General features: G+C 38.3%; 1 protein-coding gene across 4 annotated transcripts in view; it reads right to left on the bottom strand.

Annotated features, from left to right (window-relative positions):
- The window catches only part of cita (citron rho-interacting serine/threonine kinase a), an 88,914-nt gene that overhangs the window by 65,145 nt on the left and 2,995 nt on the right, over window positions 1-20,774 (bottom strand). For 3 of the 4 annotated variants that reach the window (XM_066659617.1, XM_066659618.1, XM_066659619.1), the window contains exons 3-10: window positions 20,498-20,639; window positions 20,083-20,258; window positions 19,610-19,711; window positions 13,711-13,853; window positions 12,769-12,862; window positions 12,062-12,268; window positions 11,727-11,880; window positions 6,476-6,659 (exon numbers count right to left, since the gene is read on the bottom strand). In XM_066659617.1, coding sequence (XP_066515714.1) covers window positions 6,476-6,659; window positions 11,727-11,880; window positions 12,062-12,268; window positions 12,769-12,862; window positions 13,711-13,853; window positions 19,610-19,711; window positions 20,083-20,258; window positions 20,498-20,639 — 1,202 coding nt within the window. Of the gene's footprint in view, window positions 1-6,324; window positions 6,446-6,475; window positions 6,660-11,726; window positions 11,881-12,061; window positions 12,269-12,768; window positions 12,863-13,710; window positions 13,854-19,609; window positions 19,712-20,082; window positions 20,259-20,497; window positions 20,640-20,774 lie in introns of those variants that run through there. The other variant, XM_066659621.1, reaches the window with a different exon arrangement.

Below are 20,774 nucleotides of genomic sequence, written 5' to 3'. Positions count from 1 at the left end.
ATGAAATTTGCAATGATTGACAGCCTTACAGTATATAGCTAGTCAGCTTTCACTGTTTTAAACAACTCCATACTCCCTAGGCAGTGCACTATATATTTAATTAAATTATGAGCTTAAAAGCCATAAAAAAAACTGTTAATGTCCCCATTTTTTATGATAAAATGTTTGGTTAAAGCAACTCTTAACTTTAAAAATGGTCTTGAATCCACAAGAATGTGTGAGAATATTTTGTGTGAATAACATAAGTAGCAAATATTCCTATAATCCTGGCCAAGCATATATTTGGGATGGTGAAACAAAGCTGCAATGTTTTATGGGATTTACAACTGGCAATTACCAGTGAGTGTGAGAGATTCCTGGGACTGTTTCTCTGCCAGATCTGTACATTCCTTCACCACAGTACACTGAGGGTTTAAATTCATTCATTTCGGCGTTCACACTGAAAATCTATTTTTACCCCAGGACTGGTTAAGGAGGGAGAGAGGATATTAAGGGAGAAGAAGGCGCTGGGGTGGAGAGAGATAGAAAGATAGAGACAGGGAGCGATAGAGTGGGAGGGAGGGAAAGAAAAAAGGAAGAAATAATTGGATGAGAGACCAAAACAGAGAAAAGTGGGGAAGTGAGAAAAGGAAAAGAGGCAGGAGAGAGAGAGAGAGAGAGAGAGAGAGAGAGAGAGAGAGAATGAGACAAAGCCACATTTTGAAAACTAATAGAGAGGATAGAGGGAATAAGAAATGGTAGGAAAGGGAAGAAAAAGAGAGGGATCACACAAGAGAGTTACAGAAAGAAGAGAGCATGACAAAGTATACAGAAAGACTGAACAAAAAAGATGGGCAAAGCAAGTAAGTGTGGAGAAAACAAAGAGTGCGTGACAAAGGAAGATGCAGAAAGAGAAAGAGACGGATACAGAGAAAAAAGTGAGAAGGGGCACATATAAAATTTATAGCGCCATCACTTTTAGAGATTTGCAGAAGATAAAACCTAATTTTTCACACTGACTCTGATCACGCCGCTGGTGTGTCCTTCCAGCTTCAGCAGAGACCACTAATCACACCTTCGCCTCACGCTTTGTTAGTTTTCTAATCATTGTGAGAGTGCGCAGAGCTGAATAAATCAAAATGTTCCTGTCGTATTGATCCTGCAATGTACGTGAGGAGGGAGACAACACCTCTGCCCTCTCTGTCTCTCTCACACACACACACACACGTCACCATTCAGCTGACACACCTACACCAGGGGCACCGACCTGTAAACTAATACTATAGCAAGAGTTTGGTCAGCGGAACCATACCAATCCTGCTACTTGCATGTGCCATACTTACCTAGTGGCATGCTAATGCCACTGTTGATCATTAGCTATGAATTTCTGGACCATTTATCTATTGCTAAACTCTTTTACTGTGTAAATGTTTAATATTATGTTGACAGGGTTTTTTGTTTTACGGTTTGATAGTCATTACTATTACAGTTCTAAGAAACATTATGCCATGAATCCATACCCCACACATTGGAGATGATTTGACAGTATATGTGGATTGGCTATAAACAAGTTGCTGTGAAATTATCTGTGTCTCAAATACATAATGAGGTCTATTGGACTCAGTTGGGCAGAATTCCTCATTATACACACAGGGCATTTTAGTCAAATTTGACAATTAATTTTTCATGAAATGTAATTGATTATTAACCCAACACCCTTAGTGTCTGTTTTTCATTTAAAATATACAATAGCACAGGAGTTTGGGACATGTTCTCCGCTTATTTGTAAAATGAACTTTTCTCTAAATTTTTATTCACAGTTTGAATTATCACAGAAACTCTTCTGTAACTCAAGCTGTTAATTTTGTAGCACTCTCGGTATGTGTTTACATTCACGCAGCTAGCAGTGTCACGAGATTGGAGTAAAGTAAAGTAAGTCAATGTTACCCACCAACGCAACATCCCCAACTCTGTTCACTCTTTTCAGTGTTCAGAATTCAGAAAGTCCAAATGCATTCAAATGCCATTCATCGGAGAGTGGGGAGCATAGGGAGAGTGTTCCAGAGCCAGTCTGGACAGAGACACCAGCCTTCAATAAATTAAGGTGATTAAAAAAAAGGGTTCTTTAAGCGATGCCATAAAAGAACCACTTAGTTCCGTCAAGGAGAATATTTGTTTAAGAGATATATGAGTGTGAAAAACCTTTTAAAGGTTTATAAATTCATTACTTGATCTTAAGTTTATTTACCCATTTCAAAATTGTAGCAAATTAGGTTCTTTATGGAATCATAAGTTGTTCTTCTATGGCATCACCCACATTTTGTAGCTTTAACAAGCCAGGGCTGCATGCAAACACAGGACCTATTTCCAGCACGCAAAAACAGGGGAGCTAGTGAATGGTGAGGAAATTTTCCACATATTGTGAATGTACAATGCCAGTCAAAAGTTTGGACATTTTCCTCATTCCGTGCTTTTTCTTCGTTTTTTTGTTTTTTTTATTATTATTATTTTATACATTGTAAATGAATATGGAATACATTTAAACTATTAAGAAACACATATGGAATTATGTAATAAAAAGTGTTAAACAAACCAGAATATGTTTTATACATTAGATTCTTCATAGTAGCCACCTTTTGCTTTGGTGACAGCTTTGCAGTCTCTGCGTTCTCTCAGTCAGCTTCATGAGTTTGTCACCTGGAACAGTTTTCTGAGAACAGCTGTGGCTTAGTCAAGAGTGTGTTTGTAGAACTGCGCGCTTTCTTAATGTGTTTGAGACCATAACTTGGGTTGCGCAGAGGTATGGGCTGGTGTGACTAAGGAGAAGATGCGTCCAAACTTTTGACTGGTACTCTGTCTGTGTGTGTGTGCATATATATATATATATATATATATATATATATATATATATATATATATATATATATATATATATATATATATATATATATATATACACACACACACACACACACATGTACCATTTTTTAGACTCACTGGGCTTGTTTGTATCTCATTAAACCAACTTTTTGATTAAGACATTAGGACAAAAACAAAATTCAACAAACAAAACAATTAAGCATAATCACCTCATCTGTTATCATTCTTCTAATTGTTCTAAAAATAAAAGTGCTACAAAAGGTTCTTTGAGTGATGCCAGAGAAGAACCTCATTTGGTTCCATAAAAAACATTTTGCTAATATAAATGGGTAAAGAACCATAAAATAGAGTGATGGATTTTTAGGTTCTCTACACACCCACATCTCTTAAACAGACATGGTTCATTATGGAACCCAAAGTGGTTCTTCTATTCCATCGCTCAAAGGACTCTTTGTTTTAAGAGCATGGAGGAACATACAAAAACTGCATGTCAGTCTTCGTTGGATTTTTAATGCCTGAAAAAGAGGCACCAATATAGGCAGAATGTTCTTTGTAAATCTGCCACAGCAGAATTACTTTTAATTTCTTAATTTAACAGAAGAACATTACGAATTGTTGTGATGGTTGTTTAAACAACCACTCTCTATATCAAGAAGTTTATGACCAAGTCAGCAATCATTTAGGAACCCCAGTAATGCCTCACTCATCCATGACTGGGGTTTCAAGGGAGCACAACTGGCTTTGCTTTCTCTGGGTGAGTAGGTATATTCTCTTCCCAACCACAGAAAGTATGTGCTAAACCTTCATTTTCTCAGGAGTCCTAGCTAACAAATAGAACTAGCCATCATTATATTAGTGAAGAACTGGAACCTTTCATTAAAGAGAGCACATAGTCTGGCTCATGTATGCATGCTAAGGATGAATGTGCTGATTTTAATTAGAGGTGAGCATCACAGAGCATCTTGCAAAGCCCACGCTTAATTAAAATCCGACTGCATGTCTCTAACCAAGAAGAACATGAGCTAGACAAGATGTGGAGCACCAATAAAACACTCGGATGGTGCATGAGTAGAGAGGAGCCAATGCACGTTCCAGAGCATGTGGCAAGGAGGGAGGGGATTCTGGGGTTACGGCTCATACATTTGCGCAGTAGTCACGACTGGGCTTCTGAGCTGAGATCAGACGCGGTCTGACTGCAAATCCGCTTGCGTGGGTAGCATTTGGTCGCCATGGCTGATTCCAGAACAGTGAGGTTTTTGAAAGGAAATGTAGAGCCTAACTGTCTGGAGGTGTTCTATTTCCAAGATTAGAGCTGAATTCTGTATTAGAGTGAGCGACTTCAGCACAGCAGACTTGGTAAGATGAATGGAAATCTGTGGGTGTGTTGCTGAAAAGCGGGGGAACAGTGTGAGAGTCTGTGTGTGTGTGTGTGTGTGTGTGTGTGTGTGTTTATGAAAGAGAAATGGGTATGTGAATGGCAGAGGGTTATTGAAGTACAGCAGATGAAGGTGCACAAGCACACAAGGTGGCAGAGATGTAAGCTTTCCCTATAACAACAAGGAAGGAGCCCTCATTAGCTCATTCTGTGGTAGACTGCCTTCATTATATATCTGCCCTGTGTTACATGGACAATGAAAGCATAAACAACATATACAAACATAGCAGAGAACACCGGTAGTAAAAGAGTAAGGGAAGAGGAAGAAAGTGAGTAATAGAGGGAAAGAGGGAGAGAGAAAAGGGCCAATGTACTAATTTAACACAGTAAATTAGGAACCTGGGAATGTGTTTCCTGTACGTTTGAGTAAAAATGTATCCAATTTTAAAGAGCATATACAAAAACATCCAGTGTATAGTCATAGTGTGAACCACATAGTGACATCAATTTTACTGTATGTCAACATATTAGGTTTTTATAATCTTTTCCTTTTAATTCATTTATTTACCCAACTGAGTCATAGCCAACGCCATCCGCCTTCTAGTTCTATCAATCACACAGTGCAACCAAGATGTGAGGGTGAAGGCCAACACCTGCTTTCTCCAAGACACTGGCCACTACATCTTCTCAAACTGCTGCTCAAGTGACATCATAAAACAGCTCAAAATGCTTGGAGCAAAACACTAATTGCTAATTCTGTTACATCAGTCTGGGATCAAACCCAGTCTACAGACTCTACAGTCACCATAGAGGCAGCTGGACCACTTAAAAAACTCAGAATTAAAATAACTTTATTTAAAATAGCTTTGCATAATATTTACAAAATTCCACACAAATTCCTTGGTAAAGTGCTTTTTTAAATGTGCTGTAACACAGAGCACTTTTGATCATGACTGGTAAGTTGTGCACTGGAAAAATATCTTGAATATTATGATAGATGCTTGCCATTTTGCTGACCCTGAGGGATTTGTTTTTGTTGCAATTCTGAAGGCAGTTTTCCTGTGTTAGTATGCAAATGAGCAGAAATTTGGCCAAGGCAAATGCAGTCCTGTGCTTCTGCATTAGGACAATGTGTGATGTGTGAGAGAGGCAAAGAGAGAAGGAGGAATAAGGGGAGGGGGTAGTGAAAGAAAGAATGATGGCGCTGGAACACATGCAGAGGAAAAAAAAAGGAGAGAGAGAGAGAGAAGGGGGGGTTTCAGTGATGAGGTCCTAGTGCAGTAACTCACACACTCCCGCCCTCCCTCACTAGACACACACCTATATGCACGATTCTTATAGGAGGGGGGCGGGCTGAGAAGGAAACTCCCTCTGGTTACCATAGAAATACATTCTTCCCCTCAATCGGGAATCAGCTTCTTTTCCACTCATGTTGATACATTTTTGCATCTGGTATCGCCACTGTTCTTTCTTTATCTTCAGCTCCTGCTGTTTCCCTCGGTGTAGTCACCCATTCCATTTAATCACCATTCAAAACAAAGCAGAAGAAGCAGCAACACCATAAAACAACAAAACAAACACAAATACGTGGAGATCAATGTAAGATGCAAAATGGTATAATTCATATATTGCGCATAAATTAAATATATGCCAAAAAATAGACAAAAATCACCAATCAATAAATGCCCCCAGGGCAAAGTTTGCATCAGGAAAAAAACACCCTGCTAAAAGAGAGCTTAGCTTTTATATATTATTCTTTCCTTTATTTTAATTACAGTTAGGGGAGCATCTGTGTAAATACTAATACTAAGGCAGCAGTAAATATGTACGAGGAGGAGTTTGCACTTGCATACATTGCAAACACTAAGATGGGGATTCCCAGCATATTGCATATGAACAACGCGTTTGTTAGATACAAGATGAACCATGCGAACAGCATTGCCTTTCTGTATTTCACGCGCGCACACACACATTAGCTTTCAGTCAGCCACAGCAATTCCCATTCATCAAAACAGAGAGAGAGAGAAAGAGAGGGAGATTGAGTGGTGAGCAACATCTGCATGGATACAGCGAGAAAGGCTGACACTCACCCGCGACGTTGCCTGGTGACAGTCGCCGTGGCGATGCATGGCAGTCTTGTCCGCAACCTGCCACCTGTGACCGCGTATCGGCGGTTCACTCGGATAGATGTGTGTGTGTGTGTGTGTGTGTGTGTGTGTGTGTGTGTCTTCAGGTACTCACTCGGATTTGGCCAGTGCACTTAGGGCCCGGCTGTAGAACCAGCCTAAAAACGGCAGGTCCTGTCCCTGAAAGCCCAGGGGACGATGGAGCTGCGGAGGGGCTGCGGGCCGGGGGGCCCTGTCCGGCTCCTCAAAATTGGATGTGTCATCTTCAGCACGAAGCGACGGAACGAAGGGAGGTACGGCTGGAGATGAGGAGAGGAGAGAACGTGGGAAAAGAGAGAATATGTGTGTGTGTGTGTGTGTGTGTGTGTGTGTGTGAGTGAGAGAGTGTGTTTGTGAGAGAGGGAGAGAGAGAGAGAGAGAGAGAGAGAGAGAGAAACACAAGGGGGGAGAGAAAAGGCGGGAGAGGTGGGGAGAGGGGAAAAAGAGACAGACAGAAGGGGGGAGAAAGAGAATGGGGAGGAAGAGAGAAAGGGGGAAAGACGAAGAGTGAGGGGAATGTGAAAAGAGAAGAGAGTGAGTGAGAGAGAGAGCGAGGGATAAAGAGTGAGAGAGAGGGGGAGCAGGGAGATGAAAACAGCAGATGAGAGATAAAAGGGGAGGGGGCAGAGAGAGAGAGAGAGAGAGAGAGAGAGAGAAAGGGGGGGTGTTCAGTGATGAGGTTCTAGTGCAGTAACTCACACATTCTCTCCCTCCCTCACTAGACAAACACACCTATATACACACTTATTTTTTCCTTAAAACACACACACACAGTTTTTCTCTCTCTCTCTCTCTCTCTCTCTCTCTCTCTCTCTCTCACACTGCAGCAGCCTCAGCTAATCAGTCTGAGTCACAGTCTCAGTTGAAAGCTGTATCTGCACACAATACACACATCTCAGCACAATATATTTAGCTGCACACACACAGATCTATACCCCTAGCAATAAATACCATATACAGTCAAAGAGACAATATGGAACCTCACTTTTCCTATATGTGAAGCAGGGGTAGGCTGAAAATTTTGTACTGGCCACTCATGCCACAATGCTAATTTATCTTGCAGCCACAATAAAGAAGTTCTGGCCAGAATTAAAGAAACATTTATTAAATTGATAGTAGTAAACATTTTTTACAAAACATAGGAGTAGACGTTTACCTCAAAAAGCCATATTGCATGGAATATTTATTGTACTCTAGATGAGTACAATGTGTAGGTCACACTGGGTTACTGTACTCAAGTGTCTGACAATGAGAATCATCTTATTTTCCCCATGAAACCTGGCATTGAAACTCAGACATTTACTTAAATATACATCAGCCCTCGCGTTCTCCAGAAAGGAGGGCTATTAACAGGCAAGATATTTTTGTGTGCTTCATTCAAAGAGAAGAATGTCAAATGTATAGACTAACATCATGTTCACAAATACATTTTTCTAGTAACAATTTGAAGTGAATTTTAAACAACAATCACGTCATAAGATAATTATTATATTATCTTCATGTCATGAGACATTTATAATAATAGCAAATAAAAGAAAAAAGGGATCATTTCAACCTAAAATTCTGAACTGTTAGAGACTTAAAAGTGAAATCTGGCACCAGGTAATACATTATTGCCTATTCTTAATTTTAAAAAATACACACATACTTACACACACATATAATTGCTACAAATACAAACAGCTCTGTCCTGGCACATACACAGATCCCATACGAACAAAAAGAGTTATGCAGGTGAAATAATATAATAAGTGAAAAGTTTCTAATTATGATGCTGTTATGGTGTGTGTGTTAACTGTGGTGGTGCTAGGTTACTGTGGAAACTGCAATAATTACAGAGGGCAGCATTAGCCTGAATGACAAAATAAATGCAGAGGTCAATAACAGATCCTTCATCAATCCAGAGCTGCAAACATCATCATCCTCAAGACACCTACAGCTCAGACAAAGCTGAAAACCTCACAGCAGTATTATTTTATTTCAAAAATTAAAAGGAGCTTGTCCTAAGCTTCCACTTAGGTTCATCACTGCCACACGACTCTCATGTTGAAAAAGAAAGAAAACATATTTAAAAATTCTTAAATTCTAAGAAATTAACTCATGAATTATTCCTGTAAAACTGGCCATCTGCTGCTGAATTTAGCAAGGATCACCTTTTCATTTTGTTTCAGGCAAGCCGCAGAAGTTGCATCACAAGTAAGTTTTAAAAAAAAGAATATAAATCGAAGGCTGCAGGAAATATAACCCCTAGATTAATCCGTGTTGGGTTTTTTTTTTCCTCTGGCCAGAAAACTGCATTTTAAATAGCACTACCTGGTCATAGGTAATACAGTCAGTATCAAAAAGTATTGAATTTCTATACCCTAACTATATCCAACCTCTAAAGCGCACATTTTATTAATGATTTACTTTCTCAGTGCATTAGCACATTCATTTAAGGATCTGGAGTGCCTGCTAACAAAAAAACTGAGGAAAAAATAAATTTAGTCATTTTAGTTATCTGCAAACATGAGATAAAATAACTTCTGATTTCGTGCTGCTTCTTACATAGAGTGCAGATATTTTGGAAATAAACACAGACTCTCTCAAGTCTCTATTCATTAGCACTGGATCAGAGATTATGCAAGAATGGGGAAAGCCAATATTGTCAGTATTTTCTCCTTTAAAACTATGATTGTATTAACTTAGTTTACTGTAGTTTTAATGTATTGTTACCCTTTTCTTCATAACAGGCATAAAACACAGCTAGTATGCTAATGTCTCTGTAGGTTGCTAGCTAATTTCCAGTTCCACCTTAAATGGTGAAACAATTACATTCTAGGCTCATTTAAGGTGGAACTGGAATATTTGAAAGAATGCTGCAGAGTATTAAGCTGAATTCAGTATCATAACACAGAAGAATTAGGCGTGGGTGATAATTTATGGTTGTCTAGAACATCTGAAGGCATATGATGTCCTAAACTTAAATAAATTTCAGTGACATTATTTCCTGAAAGCCGGCCTGTCACAATTGTTACAAGACGGCAAGATTCCTATCATTGGAGCTGATTAAAATATTTTTTCATTTGTTAGCTTTCACAGGCATCTGTTTTTGTCATAAACAAAATATGAACATTGTCTGTTGGGTTGAGGCAAATACCTAGAAAACAAGAATAAATATTTTGTGTTTTACAAAATGTATAAATTATGTTTGTAGTTTAAAACGGGACTATTGTATTATGTTTCTTTATTTAACGTGTCATTAACCCCTTTAAAGGGTGGAACTAAGTGATGTTTGTTTATTTGACGTTTGTTAACATCTTTTGAAGGCGGCTATGAGTAACACTTGTAGAGGTCAGTATTTTATGCATTTGAAACTGAAATTGAAATAAAATATGTACATTTGATATCTGTTCACAACACTCCTGAGGACAGCAGTGCATAATGTTTGTTTATTTGATGATTGTTTTTAAAACCTTTGAGGGCAGAACTGAGTAATATTTGTTTCCTTGCCGTTTGCTCTTATCTCCTTTAGAGGGCAGCAGTAAGTAATGTTGGTTTATTTGAGTTTGTTTTTTTGGCTTTCATTCTTGATTTATTGGTCCACTTACTTCATTAATCACATATATATGAAACAATATTTATCACTCTAACTTATTAATCATAATACGTGTGGTAGATTTTTTCATATAATAAATATATTTTTTAAATAATGAAGAGCGTACAAAAGCCATGACTTTACTCATGGTTTAACACTAACCAGAGGCATAATCCATTCAGATCCTTCTCTCTTCTCCCATACTCTTCCTTGTAGAGAGGAAGTGGAACCCTGCCAGCCTTAGTCAATCTCATTAGATGACTTTGTGTGTTTTAACCCTTTAAACCCAAAGGGACAGTATGTGGGCCCACACTTCAATTCTTAAATTACATACTAAAAACCGTTATGCTGATTACTGCCTTATGATATAGTACTGCATGATAACATCCTGAATGCAATAAAATAAACACAGCAATGTTCCAACATCTTATGTAAAGCATTCCTAGACTATTTAATGCTAATAATAATAATAATAATAATAATAATAACTTTTCTAATGACACCCTTGATATCAGAATAAAAACTGGGCTAGTGTGTGGCTACCAGTCTTTGGTCATATATTGCATGTGCTGTGTATTTGTGTCCTCATTATTAAACTATTGTTAAGGTTTTCAGAATTGTTTAAGCTGACATTGGTTGGCTGTCCCTTTGGGATTATGAAGATACCTCATAATCTACATAATAGTATAGAAAGCGCTATATCCCCTGAGAAAACAATCAATATAACAAAGCAAGCTTGTGTCGATAGATGACAGTACGCAGCATTAGACATTCATATAAAATAACGTATGTCATCGTCCATTTGTACATCCAAAGCCACATACATTAAACGCCTTGAACACATTATTTGTGTGGAGCTGTCTGCTGCAGTGGTGCTACTGAGAGGATATGAGAGCACTCAGCCTTGTGTGCCTAAGGCTTAATTGCTTAATTCAGAGTCTCAGTCTTTAACTTCATACTGCCCTCCTAATCTGCACAGCAATCTGTGTATTACACACACACACACATGCATACAACAGCCTATTACAGCACAAAATCCTCCATTACAGCCCATTAAAGAGCAAATCCTCCAATCACACACAAGAGTAAGATCATTAGGGGTGCATGTTGAGAAATGGCCAAAAGCTATAGTGCATTTTTTTCCACATTTTAATATCAGCTGCTGCATCTTTATAAATCTGACACTAAGGCCAATGATCCCCATAAAAGCACAGGCAAGTCCTATATGGAATTCAGCAAAACAAGGCTGAAAAACAGGTTACACCCCAGTTTCATAAAATCTAAATTTCAAATTTTGATTCAGGTACAGGACACCAATATGTTTCTTGAACTATACTTGCCCTTTGTTTTATATAGAAAAACATTTTTATATTAAATAACAGAAAATAAATAATAATCCTAAGCAATATATTATTTTGTTAGAACAATTATATCTCATATTAAAAACTGTGACTTCAAACATTTACAGCCAAACACATTTATGACCTTTTCTTCTCTTTAAATGTCACACAGAAGCAACTTGCATGCCCCTCCTGACCACAAAACATAACTTCAATAAAAATGAAAGAGAATTCCATAGACATATCTAGTAGGCATGTTTGGAATTCACCTCAAGATGTTTGTGTGAAACATACTTTCATAATGTTTCTTGCCTTCCCTGTGCTTTCCCAATGAGGACAGAGCCCATAGCTGTTCTTGAAGATAGAACAACCTAGCTACTTTCCCTTAAGGTTACACTGGTGACTCTTACCATGTCTGACGCCATTCCAGTCCACGCTGGAGAAGAAAGGGTGAGATCGAAGGCCCTCAAAATCCAGCCGCTCTCGTGCTCCACATAATAAACTCTGTACAAGGTCCACAAATTGTGTGCTGGCCCTGGGTTCTTCAGGGAACTTTAGATAACGCTATAATGCAAAGAAAGACACTGAGTTAATGTGAGAAAAGATTTACAGAATGTGGGACATTTTGCGTATTGTTCCAGGCTGTTTTTACTAATGCATGTTCTATATATATATTGTATTCCTAGAGATAACCATTTATCAGAAGGACAAAGACAGTAAGACAGTTGGATGTTGATAGTCTTACCTGGTAGTTCATGATGTTGTTGATGGTTTTGGCTGAGGTGCCATCGGTGAAAGGTGACTTCATGTAGATCATCTCATAAGCTATAACACCCAAAGACCACCAGTCACACTCTGGACCATAACTACACTGAGGACCTCCACTAAGAGAAGAAAGAACCTCTGGGGCCAGAAAGTCCTGAGTACCCACTGGGAGACTGGAGGAACCCACCTGAAACAAGGTCTCAGCTTTATCGGGGGAATAATTAGTCAGCACACATTTATTTTAATTAGTTTATTAAGAGATGTTTGCATATTACTTTCATGTATGTTAGCTGTATGAGTTTATGTACCAAGAGATAGAAGGAAATCTGTAAATGAACACTTGTCTGATAGGCTGCCCTGATTTGCACCTAATTTAGAAATTAAACTCTCTTTCAAACATTCTGTGGTCTATAGATGGATACCTGTAAATGCCTTCAGTTTTATGATATTAAACTGTGGCATGATTTGAAAACAGCAGTTTTGCAGCTTAGTTTCCAGTCACAGGCTTTTTAAATTTTATCTGCTACATTAAACAGTATTTTCTATAATACTATTTTTATACACAAAAACACTCTTAGCTGTCAACATGCATTTCACATTACAGCCATAAACTAAAAGCACATGATTTAATTTTTTTTGGCTGTTTTAGATTCAGTTCATGGATCATTTGTGATTATTAAAAATTACCATTTTATTTGCCGTCAGTCTGGCAGCCGAGCCAAAGTCCGCCAGTTTAACGTGTCCCGTGCGGTCAATAAGAACATTCTCTGGTTTCACATCTCTGCCAACATACAGAGTATTTATGAATATAACAAGACAGCATGAGAGAGAGACATTGAACGAAATATAGAAACAGAGGGATGAGCAAAGTGCAGAAAAATGCTATCAAATCGGATTTTTAATATGCTTTAAGCAAAGAATAAGCATTAGAGAAAATATTTACTTTGTGATTCCAATTTATTTGTTCCGATCAGTGCTTTCTTATTTCCCTTATATAATTACACATATCCTGACCTCTACACCCTGTCAATCCTTGCTTCCAAGTGAAGCGTTTCTGTTTTGAACTTTCACATGTCAAGTTTGCAGTTTATTTTATGGCTAATATCCCACAAATTTAAATGCAGGTTTCACCACTCAGCTGATAAATCATATTTCCTTTAAAAGGGTAAATAAACAATACAAGAAGCATAGGGGCAAATATGGTTTCTAGCATTTTCTTGTAACATAAGGTCATTTGTACAAACTTTAAATGACAGTGGAAAGTGGAAAGGGAGAGGTGTCAAAGAAGGAATAATACTTCTATAACAAAATGAATCAAATATTATCCCTTAGGTGATAATAAAAAACATAATCATCACCTGCGGCACAAATTCTATTGTGTGTCCATACCACTGCAACTCTCTAAGGAGAGATTTTCTTGATCAGTCAGATCAGATTTCATGTGTTTTTGTAACACTCCTTCATTTCCCACTGTAATTGTAGTAACTGCAAAATGTGGTTTCATGAGCAGTGCAGCTTGTTCCCTTGTAAGTTGACACTCAGTGTAAATATCAAATTTATAAAACAAATCATATTATGTTTCATCTATCAGCAGTGTGAACAAAGCTTAAGTGCTGCAAATAATCTTACCTGTGCACGTATCCCATCTGATGCACAGCATGGACGGCCTGAACCAGTTCCGCCAGGTAAAACTGAACCATCGACTCATCAAACTGATCCTCATATCTGTTCAGCAGAGCCATGAGGTCACCTCCCGGCATGTACTCCATCACCTGCAGAAACCAATGTGAATACAACTGTACACTCGGGAGAGACAGCATCACACGCACAACCTGCATCTAGCCACGGTGCATATGTTTACAGCTTTCTATTACAGACTTGCAGCAGTTCGGAATTAAATGATCCTGATGATCTGTTAAATCACTAGAGATCTGTAAAACCTGCCTGGAAACTACTATGACAAATTGGATACAATGTTTAGAGAGAGTGAGCATTACAGGGAATGGCTCCTTCCCTCTGATTTTCTCCGAGTCAGGAATGCACAAATATGTTTCTGGCCTGAGAACCATATTTTGACTTCAGAGGATATTTACATATTTATATTAAACTGAATTTAAATAGTTAATCATATACTGACAGCATTAAAATGCTTTGCGTCCAACCAAACAATCACTATTTATACAAAACGTACATGCCAAAACAGATAAACCTTCAAATTAACGTATTAGATATCTGACTGTTTTAGCAAACATTTTTAAGGTCAATATATGCATACAAATATCTGTACTGTACACAAAAGTAGGACATCAAGTTATCAGCTATAATTCCAGGAGATAGTTGATATAAATAATTGCATTTTGCCATTTGTTGGTAACTAATGAGCACTTGGCAATCTTCAGAGAGCATCTTGATCATGTTGAGTCACGTTTAATCATGGTCAAATCATTGTCCGCAATTACCCTTGCAAATGCTAATTAGGAAATTAATTAACTGGCTAAAACAGCACTGTGAGACAAGCCTAACTGCAAGTTTGATGTGAAAAGAAATAAAAAGTGCTTAGACACATAGAAAAAAGGACAATGCATTCCTGCCAAATCAGTGCAGATATGAATGGCAGAAGGAGAACTGGGTGACTTTGAGCAACAATGTGAATGTTAATTGAATCGGAATATGTTACGATCTTCTACTAGTAAAGCTGCTTAGAAGAAATAGCCACTTGAGGTTGAGTCACAATACTTCTCCCTACTCAGCTGAACGATTTTCATAAGTTTCATAAGTATCAATAAGGGTGCTTTATTACATCTGCAGCAGTCAAATCTGGTACACATGTAATAATATGGAAATGTATGCAGTAAATTATTAACTGTGAATGAATGTTTTATAACTGTGCCGTGGGGTTACAACAGAACTTTCAAGACTGAAGAAATACTTTATCGATAAAAGGTTTCATAAAGATTTGCGACAGAGCTTCCTGTGCTTCAAGCTTTAGGTTATATTAGAAAATCAAAATCCCAGTCTGTGCATATGTGAGCAGATTCATTATCATAATTATCCAAATAATATCCAAATGATCCCACTTCTGCTTTATTCATAAGGCCTGTCAGACACGTGAAGATGATGACTAAGATAAACACAGACACACTCAGAAGGAACGTGTTCTCAGGATCGTTTCATCTTTGTCTTTTCATGACTGACAGACGGACTCTACCTCCCACACACAGACAAGCCTCTGCGCTGCACACACAAGTACTAGAGGTGTAAAAATTAATTCATACATTGTGATGCATCAATTTCAATGTGCCAATCCAACTGCATTGATTTTAATTATAAGGGTGGACGGGTCCCTGTCTCTCCATTCCCTGCCTCTCCAGCTGCCAGTGCAGGCACCTGCTAGCAAAGGAAATTTAGCAGCATTCTACCCCAAGTTTGTTAAAGCTGTTTGTACAGAAATTCTGTAAAAAATGGTCGCTGGCATCATACAGTACACTGCAAAAGTGTTAGACATCTGAGAACATGGGATTTAAAAAGCAATTCATCTGAGTAGTAATAGTTTGTTTGCTCAAAAAACAAACACACAACAAAAAAATTGGAATTAAATCAAATAACATTATTACATTAAGTAGCGATATCTTGTGTGTCAGTGTGTTGGTTTAACCAAGTGTGTTGTGAATTTAAAAAATCTAGAATCAAGGAGAATATCTGGAAACAAACTAGCTCACAATTTTTTTACTGCATTTGCTTATGTATTTGTTGCAATTATATGATTTTATACAAATATCCATATTTAGAAGATAAATTATTGAAAAATTACAATAACAATCTTAGTTGTCTAAGACATGCACAGCGCAGTCTGAGTGGGAATGTGCTGGCCTTCATTCTCTGAGCTTGGTATAGAAATAAGTGGTTGGAACAGAGAATGACTACAGTTGAAAAAAAAATTGGTATAAATGTTACAAATGAATAAAAAGCTGGCTATTATTACCAATATGCAGAACGCTTCTCTAAAGAACAGGAGATAAATCAAACTGTTGTGAGGTCTGTGATTTAAATCCCTGGCATGCACACACTCTCTCTCTCATATGCACAAACAGATCAAAAAGTGTCTGATCCGTGTGATGAGGGCTATTTTGAGGGACTGCATGGCAGCTGCTTGCCTCATCCCAAGTGCAGTTGGTGATACGGCTGATTCAGTGTGGCGTGATGGAGCTCTGACTACATATCACATCAGAACCCCACCCCCACCCCCACCCTCCCACACACACACTGGCCCCACTTCAGCCTTTACCACACAGAATAGACAAATGAATAGAAAAAGACTACATGATTGCAAGAACAGTCTTGTTAAAATAAAGTACACAGGCAACACAATGAACACGCATAGCCACCTTATTTGTCATCATCCTGAACTGACTGTTGAGAAAACGTCTATAACGTTACCACAGTAAGAGAAAATAGCAAGCTAAGCTATGCACTTTACATTTACATACACACACACACACATATGTGTGTGTATGTATATATATATTTCGTATATATACATATTTCACGTATATATATAATTCACCCCAATACAACACCAGTGTTAAACAGCCTGAGGCTAGAGGTCTAACACAAAGCCATACAGAGGCTGCAACACATTCAGAGACCAGTGAATGTGTATGTATATGTAGGTTTCCCGATTTCTCTCGCACTTTGCTTCTGCATGAGAGCTGAGCAGGGTTGCCAGGTGGCCATTTTAAGACAAGTGAATTATTTTTTGCGCTCCATTGTCCGAAATTGAGTCTGCACATACTGTACTTAATACCATAACCAAAGTTAACCAATATTGCCATGACTCTTTTGAACATCCCGCTCACCATGTTAATTATTAAAGTTCTTACCCTCCTCCTAATGTTACACAGTGCAGTTTCTGTAGCACTGAGCCTTGTAGAGCCATGAAAAAGGCTCTATTATCCCTATTACAGGTCAGTAGAGCATCACAATGATTCGAAGTTGTCATTTTAATGTAAAAGTACTACCTAGTGTTCCTTTAACTTAAAATGCCTAAAACAAAACATACTAAGAAATAAACAAAATCTAATGAAATAAACAAAAGCCAATTACCTAACTATTTTATAACACACATATACATTTCAGAAAAGATACAAAAGGGCTGTGTATCGTAATAAAAACTTCTAACTATATATTTACAAATTTTAGCCCTCACACTAGCCCTCTAGTTTTTGTCACAGCTGAAATCTGGCAACCCTAGTTGTGAGGCTGAAGCACACACTCACACGAATGAACGAACACTCACACACACCATGAATGGGAGGCAAAGCTGGCAGAGCATGAACGGCAACCGCAGCATTCTAGTCCATGTTACCTAGCAACAAGGTAGCAAGGGTCTTTTGAGCCCAAAGATGTTTTTGGCACATGCGTGTGTGTACGTCTGGGGTGCGAGTGTGTGCGCCTTAGCTTGGGGAGAGGGTGATATGAAGGGAGAGCTGGATGCTGGAATGAGAAAATCACTCCTGTTCAGTAAGCTCTGTCTGTGTTTACTCTCAAGAGATTCCTGGTTCTATCCGGCAGGCTTTCAAATCTCACAACACCCCACTGATAATGAGCAGGGGCTTCTCATAAGCACAGCTTCATTGTGTGCGTGTGTGTGTTCACCCTGTCTGAAATGATATGTTGCAAATAGTATAGTGTGGGAATTAGTAAACATATTTTATGCAAAAATGTTGTATATTAGTCAGAGGGATTAACAAATTTCAGCCACATGAATAAAACCAGCATCATCTTTAAATTATGTAATATGTCAGTAGTTAGTCTAGCAACCACTGCACACTTAAAATCATTGATCAACTGTGGCACAGTGCAGTCACTGTTCTCTTCAGGGTCAGAATGGATTTTGATGGGTATTAGGTTTCTTAAAACATTGTGAATGGTGGTGGGTATTATAAAGCTCAACTGTACGAAACTGACCAACTACGATACTGCTGTTGAGTATTCCAGCAATATTTTTGGCATATACAGAAATCAAAGCTTTCATCTCTGCAAGACAGGGAGAAATTATCTTTGCTTTACCCTACCAACGAGTCTGAAAGTATGTGTTGCTATAGAGAAGCTCTAACTGAGAAAACGAAAAGGATACAATTTGGAAATCAAACTAAGAAGAAAAAAGGACAGACCACAATGATATTTAATATGATTATTAGCTGAAAATTTGATACCACATTATTTACGAAAATACAGTGACACTGAACTTAATAAAAAATAAAAACATGTTTTTGAAAATGCACAGATGTGTTCATATGGTGTTCTTAATCAATATTAACAGACTGTTTATACTACGGGAAATGGTTGATCATGATGTAACCAAATAATAACATTAAAGAAATCCTTTTCCTAACGACACATGAACGCAAGAGAAAACAGCATAAGGCATGATGACTTGATTGTTCAAGCAATCAAATAAGACATTACATTAATCATTTACTAAACATAACTGCTAGTGACAGCTTTAGAACCCACTCAGTCACACAGGAGACCCCCATAACCTGCCACTCAACTTAACTACCGTTAAGCAATGTGGAGTGGTGCAACATCCCTGAGGACTGGAATGGTAAAAAGAGCCTCAGCCAGATTTCAGCAGGCCCTCTGGTTATAGCAGATTTCATCCAGTTATATGAGGACAAACCATTCACCCCGTTTAATACAAATATAATCTGGTGTAGGCTTTAAGCAAAGCTGTGCGGTCTCTTAGATCAAAGGCTCTTGTGGTGAACAAGCCTGAAAGAAGGTCTGAATCCAAGTGTTATCACTTCAAAGGGAAGGCTTGAGTAAAGATGGCTAGGACACCCTCTGCTGGTCAGAAGGAAGTTTATGCAGAGACCAGTTTTATTGTATCTAGTACAAAAACTAAAGGTTCGTCAACTCACACTATAAACTGGCATTGAACTTTTAGGGTAACTGCAAAAAGTGAGAATATTAAAGCCTCTGAAGCTATTATGTTCCTGACATTACTCTTGGTGTCATTTTAGGGCTCACTCTCTGTTCCTTAGAAGAGTATCATACGCTTTTATTCTGTCTCTGGGTCAATGTGACCTGTATTAAGTGAGCCACAGAGAAAGAGAAAATGTAACACCAGCATCCATTAAAGACCTCCACTAGAGAGGAGAGAGCTGGACTAGAAAAAAAACAAAAAACAAAAACACTGACGTCACTCCTCACAACACTAAGAGACCATTCATTCCATACAGAGTGACCTGCTGGCTCTACAGGTGCATATTTGGAGAGTAAAGTAGAACTCTCAAAAAGGCACCAGCCAGGGATGGGTTGCCAATTCTTTAAAGAAACATAAAACTTGCTTGCTTACTGTCCATGTGTTATATACTATTATTCACATTGTTAACCATTATTGTACAGTAATGTGTATTGAATGCCAATGACAAAACTATTTCATTCAACCTCTTAAAAAAACAAGTTGTGCTCAACCCATGAAGTACGTCTCCAATATCCAGTGTGTTAAATAGTGGCCACTCACAAGGTAGACATTATCCTGGTCCTGAAAGGCATGCTGGAGCTGTGGAATCCAAGGGCTGTTGCTGAGAGCCAGAATGGCACGTTCTTCCTCATAGAAAGCAACCTAGAAAAGACAGAGAAGTGAATGGCTGTTTAAAAGGCAAGAGCTGGACAATACTGAGCAATGCTCTAGCATAATGATGAAAATATATGTGACAGTAATGGTGAAGGAATGGCAAAAATTATACATTCTGACTGGACATTCACACATTAATATTGCTATCAACAATAATGAATGCTACGGAACTTTAAAAATAATGTTGTTGTCCCTAAAGTCAGGACATCTAAAGTTAAATTCTTGGTGTGGACACAGCAATCCGTAGATTATATTCAGAGTTTACACAGAGTAAAACGGTGTTTACTGTTCAGTTGTAAATATGTGTGAGTGTGTGTTTGAGAAAACAAACAGCCTGTTTGCATGTAAAAATGACTCACATTGTCCTGAGTTCGAAGGCAGTTCTTGTCCATAACCTTCATGGCATATACATCCCCTGTGGATTTTTCTTTCACCACTTGCACCTCTGCAAAACGTCCACGGCCCACCAATCCCCTCACTTCAAAATCCTTCTTACCTGGCTGCAGCTGCCGTAACTCTGCTACGACATCGGAAACTAGCACATAAAAAAAAAAAAAAAAACATAAACCAAAGAGATGAAAACATCTACTAATACGGACAGAAAATCATATACATACTGTCTTGAAGAAGGTTGTTGGACTGGTGCAACATCAATACCTGACCTCAGTAACCTCAGTAATGCTCTCTTGACCAAATGTTATCAAACTCTCACAGCAATTTTCCACAACAACTTTTAGATAGTATAATTTTACTGATACAGAAGTAAGAGCTTACATTTGCAGACAAATTTGGCCACTTGTTTGATCTTCATGAGCTCCGGAGAGCTGCACTCCTGATAGAGCAGCAGCAAAGCGTCCAGAAGACTCTCTCTCGTCAACCCGTTCCCTCCATTGGAGCCATACACACTGCCCTTGCCCTACACAGTGATTACACACAATAACAGTGGAGAATACAGTATGAACAGATTCTTCGTGAAATATATACAGGGGTTGGACAATGTAACTGAAACACCAGGTTTTAGACCACAATAACTTATTAGTATGGTGTAGGG

Source organism: Hoplias malabaricus, chromosome 2 (genome assembly GCF_029633855.1).
Source record: "Hoplias malabaricus isolate fHopMal1 chromosome 2, fHopMal1.hap1, whole genome shotgun sequence".
NCBI lineage: Eukaryota > Metazoa > Chordata > Actinopteri > Characiformes > Erythrinidae > Hoplias > Hoplias malabaricus.
The sequence above is the reverse complement of the archived record's forward strand: the minus strand, read 5'-3'. Positions and strand labels throughout refer to the sequence as shown.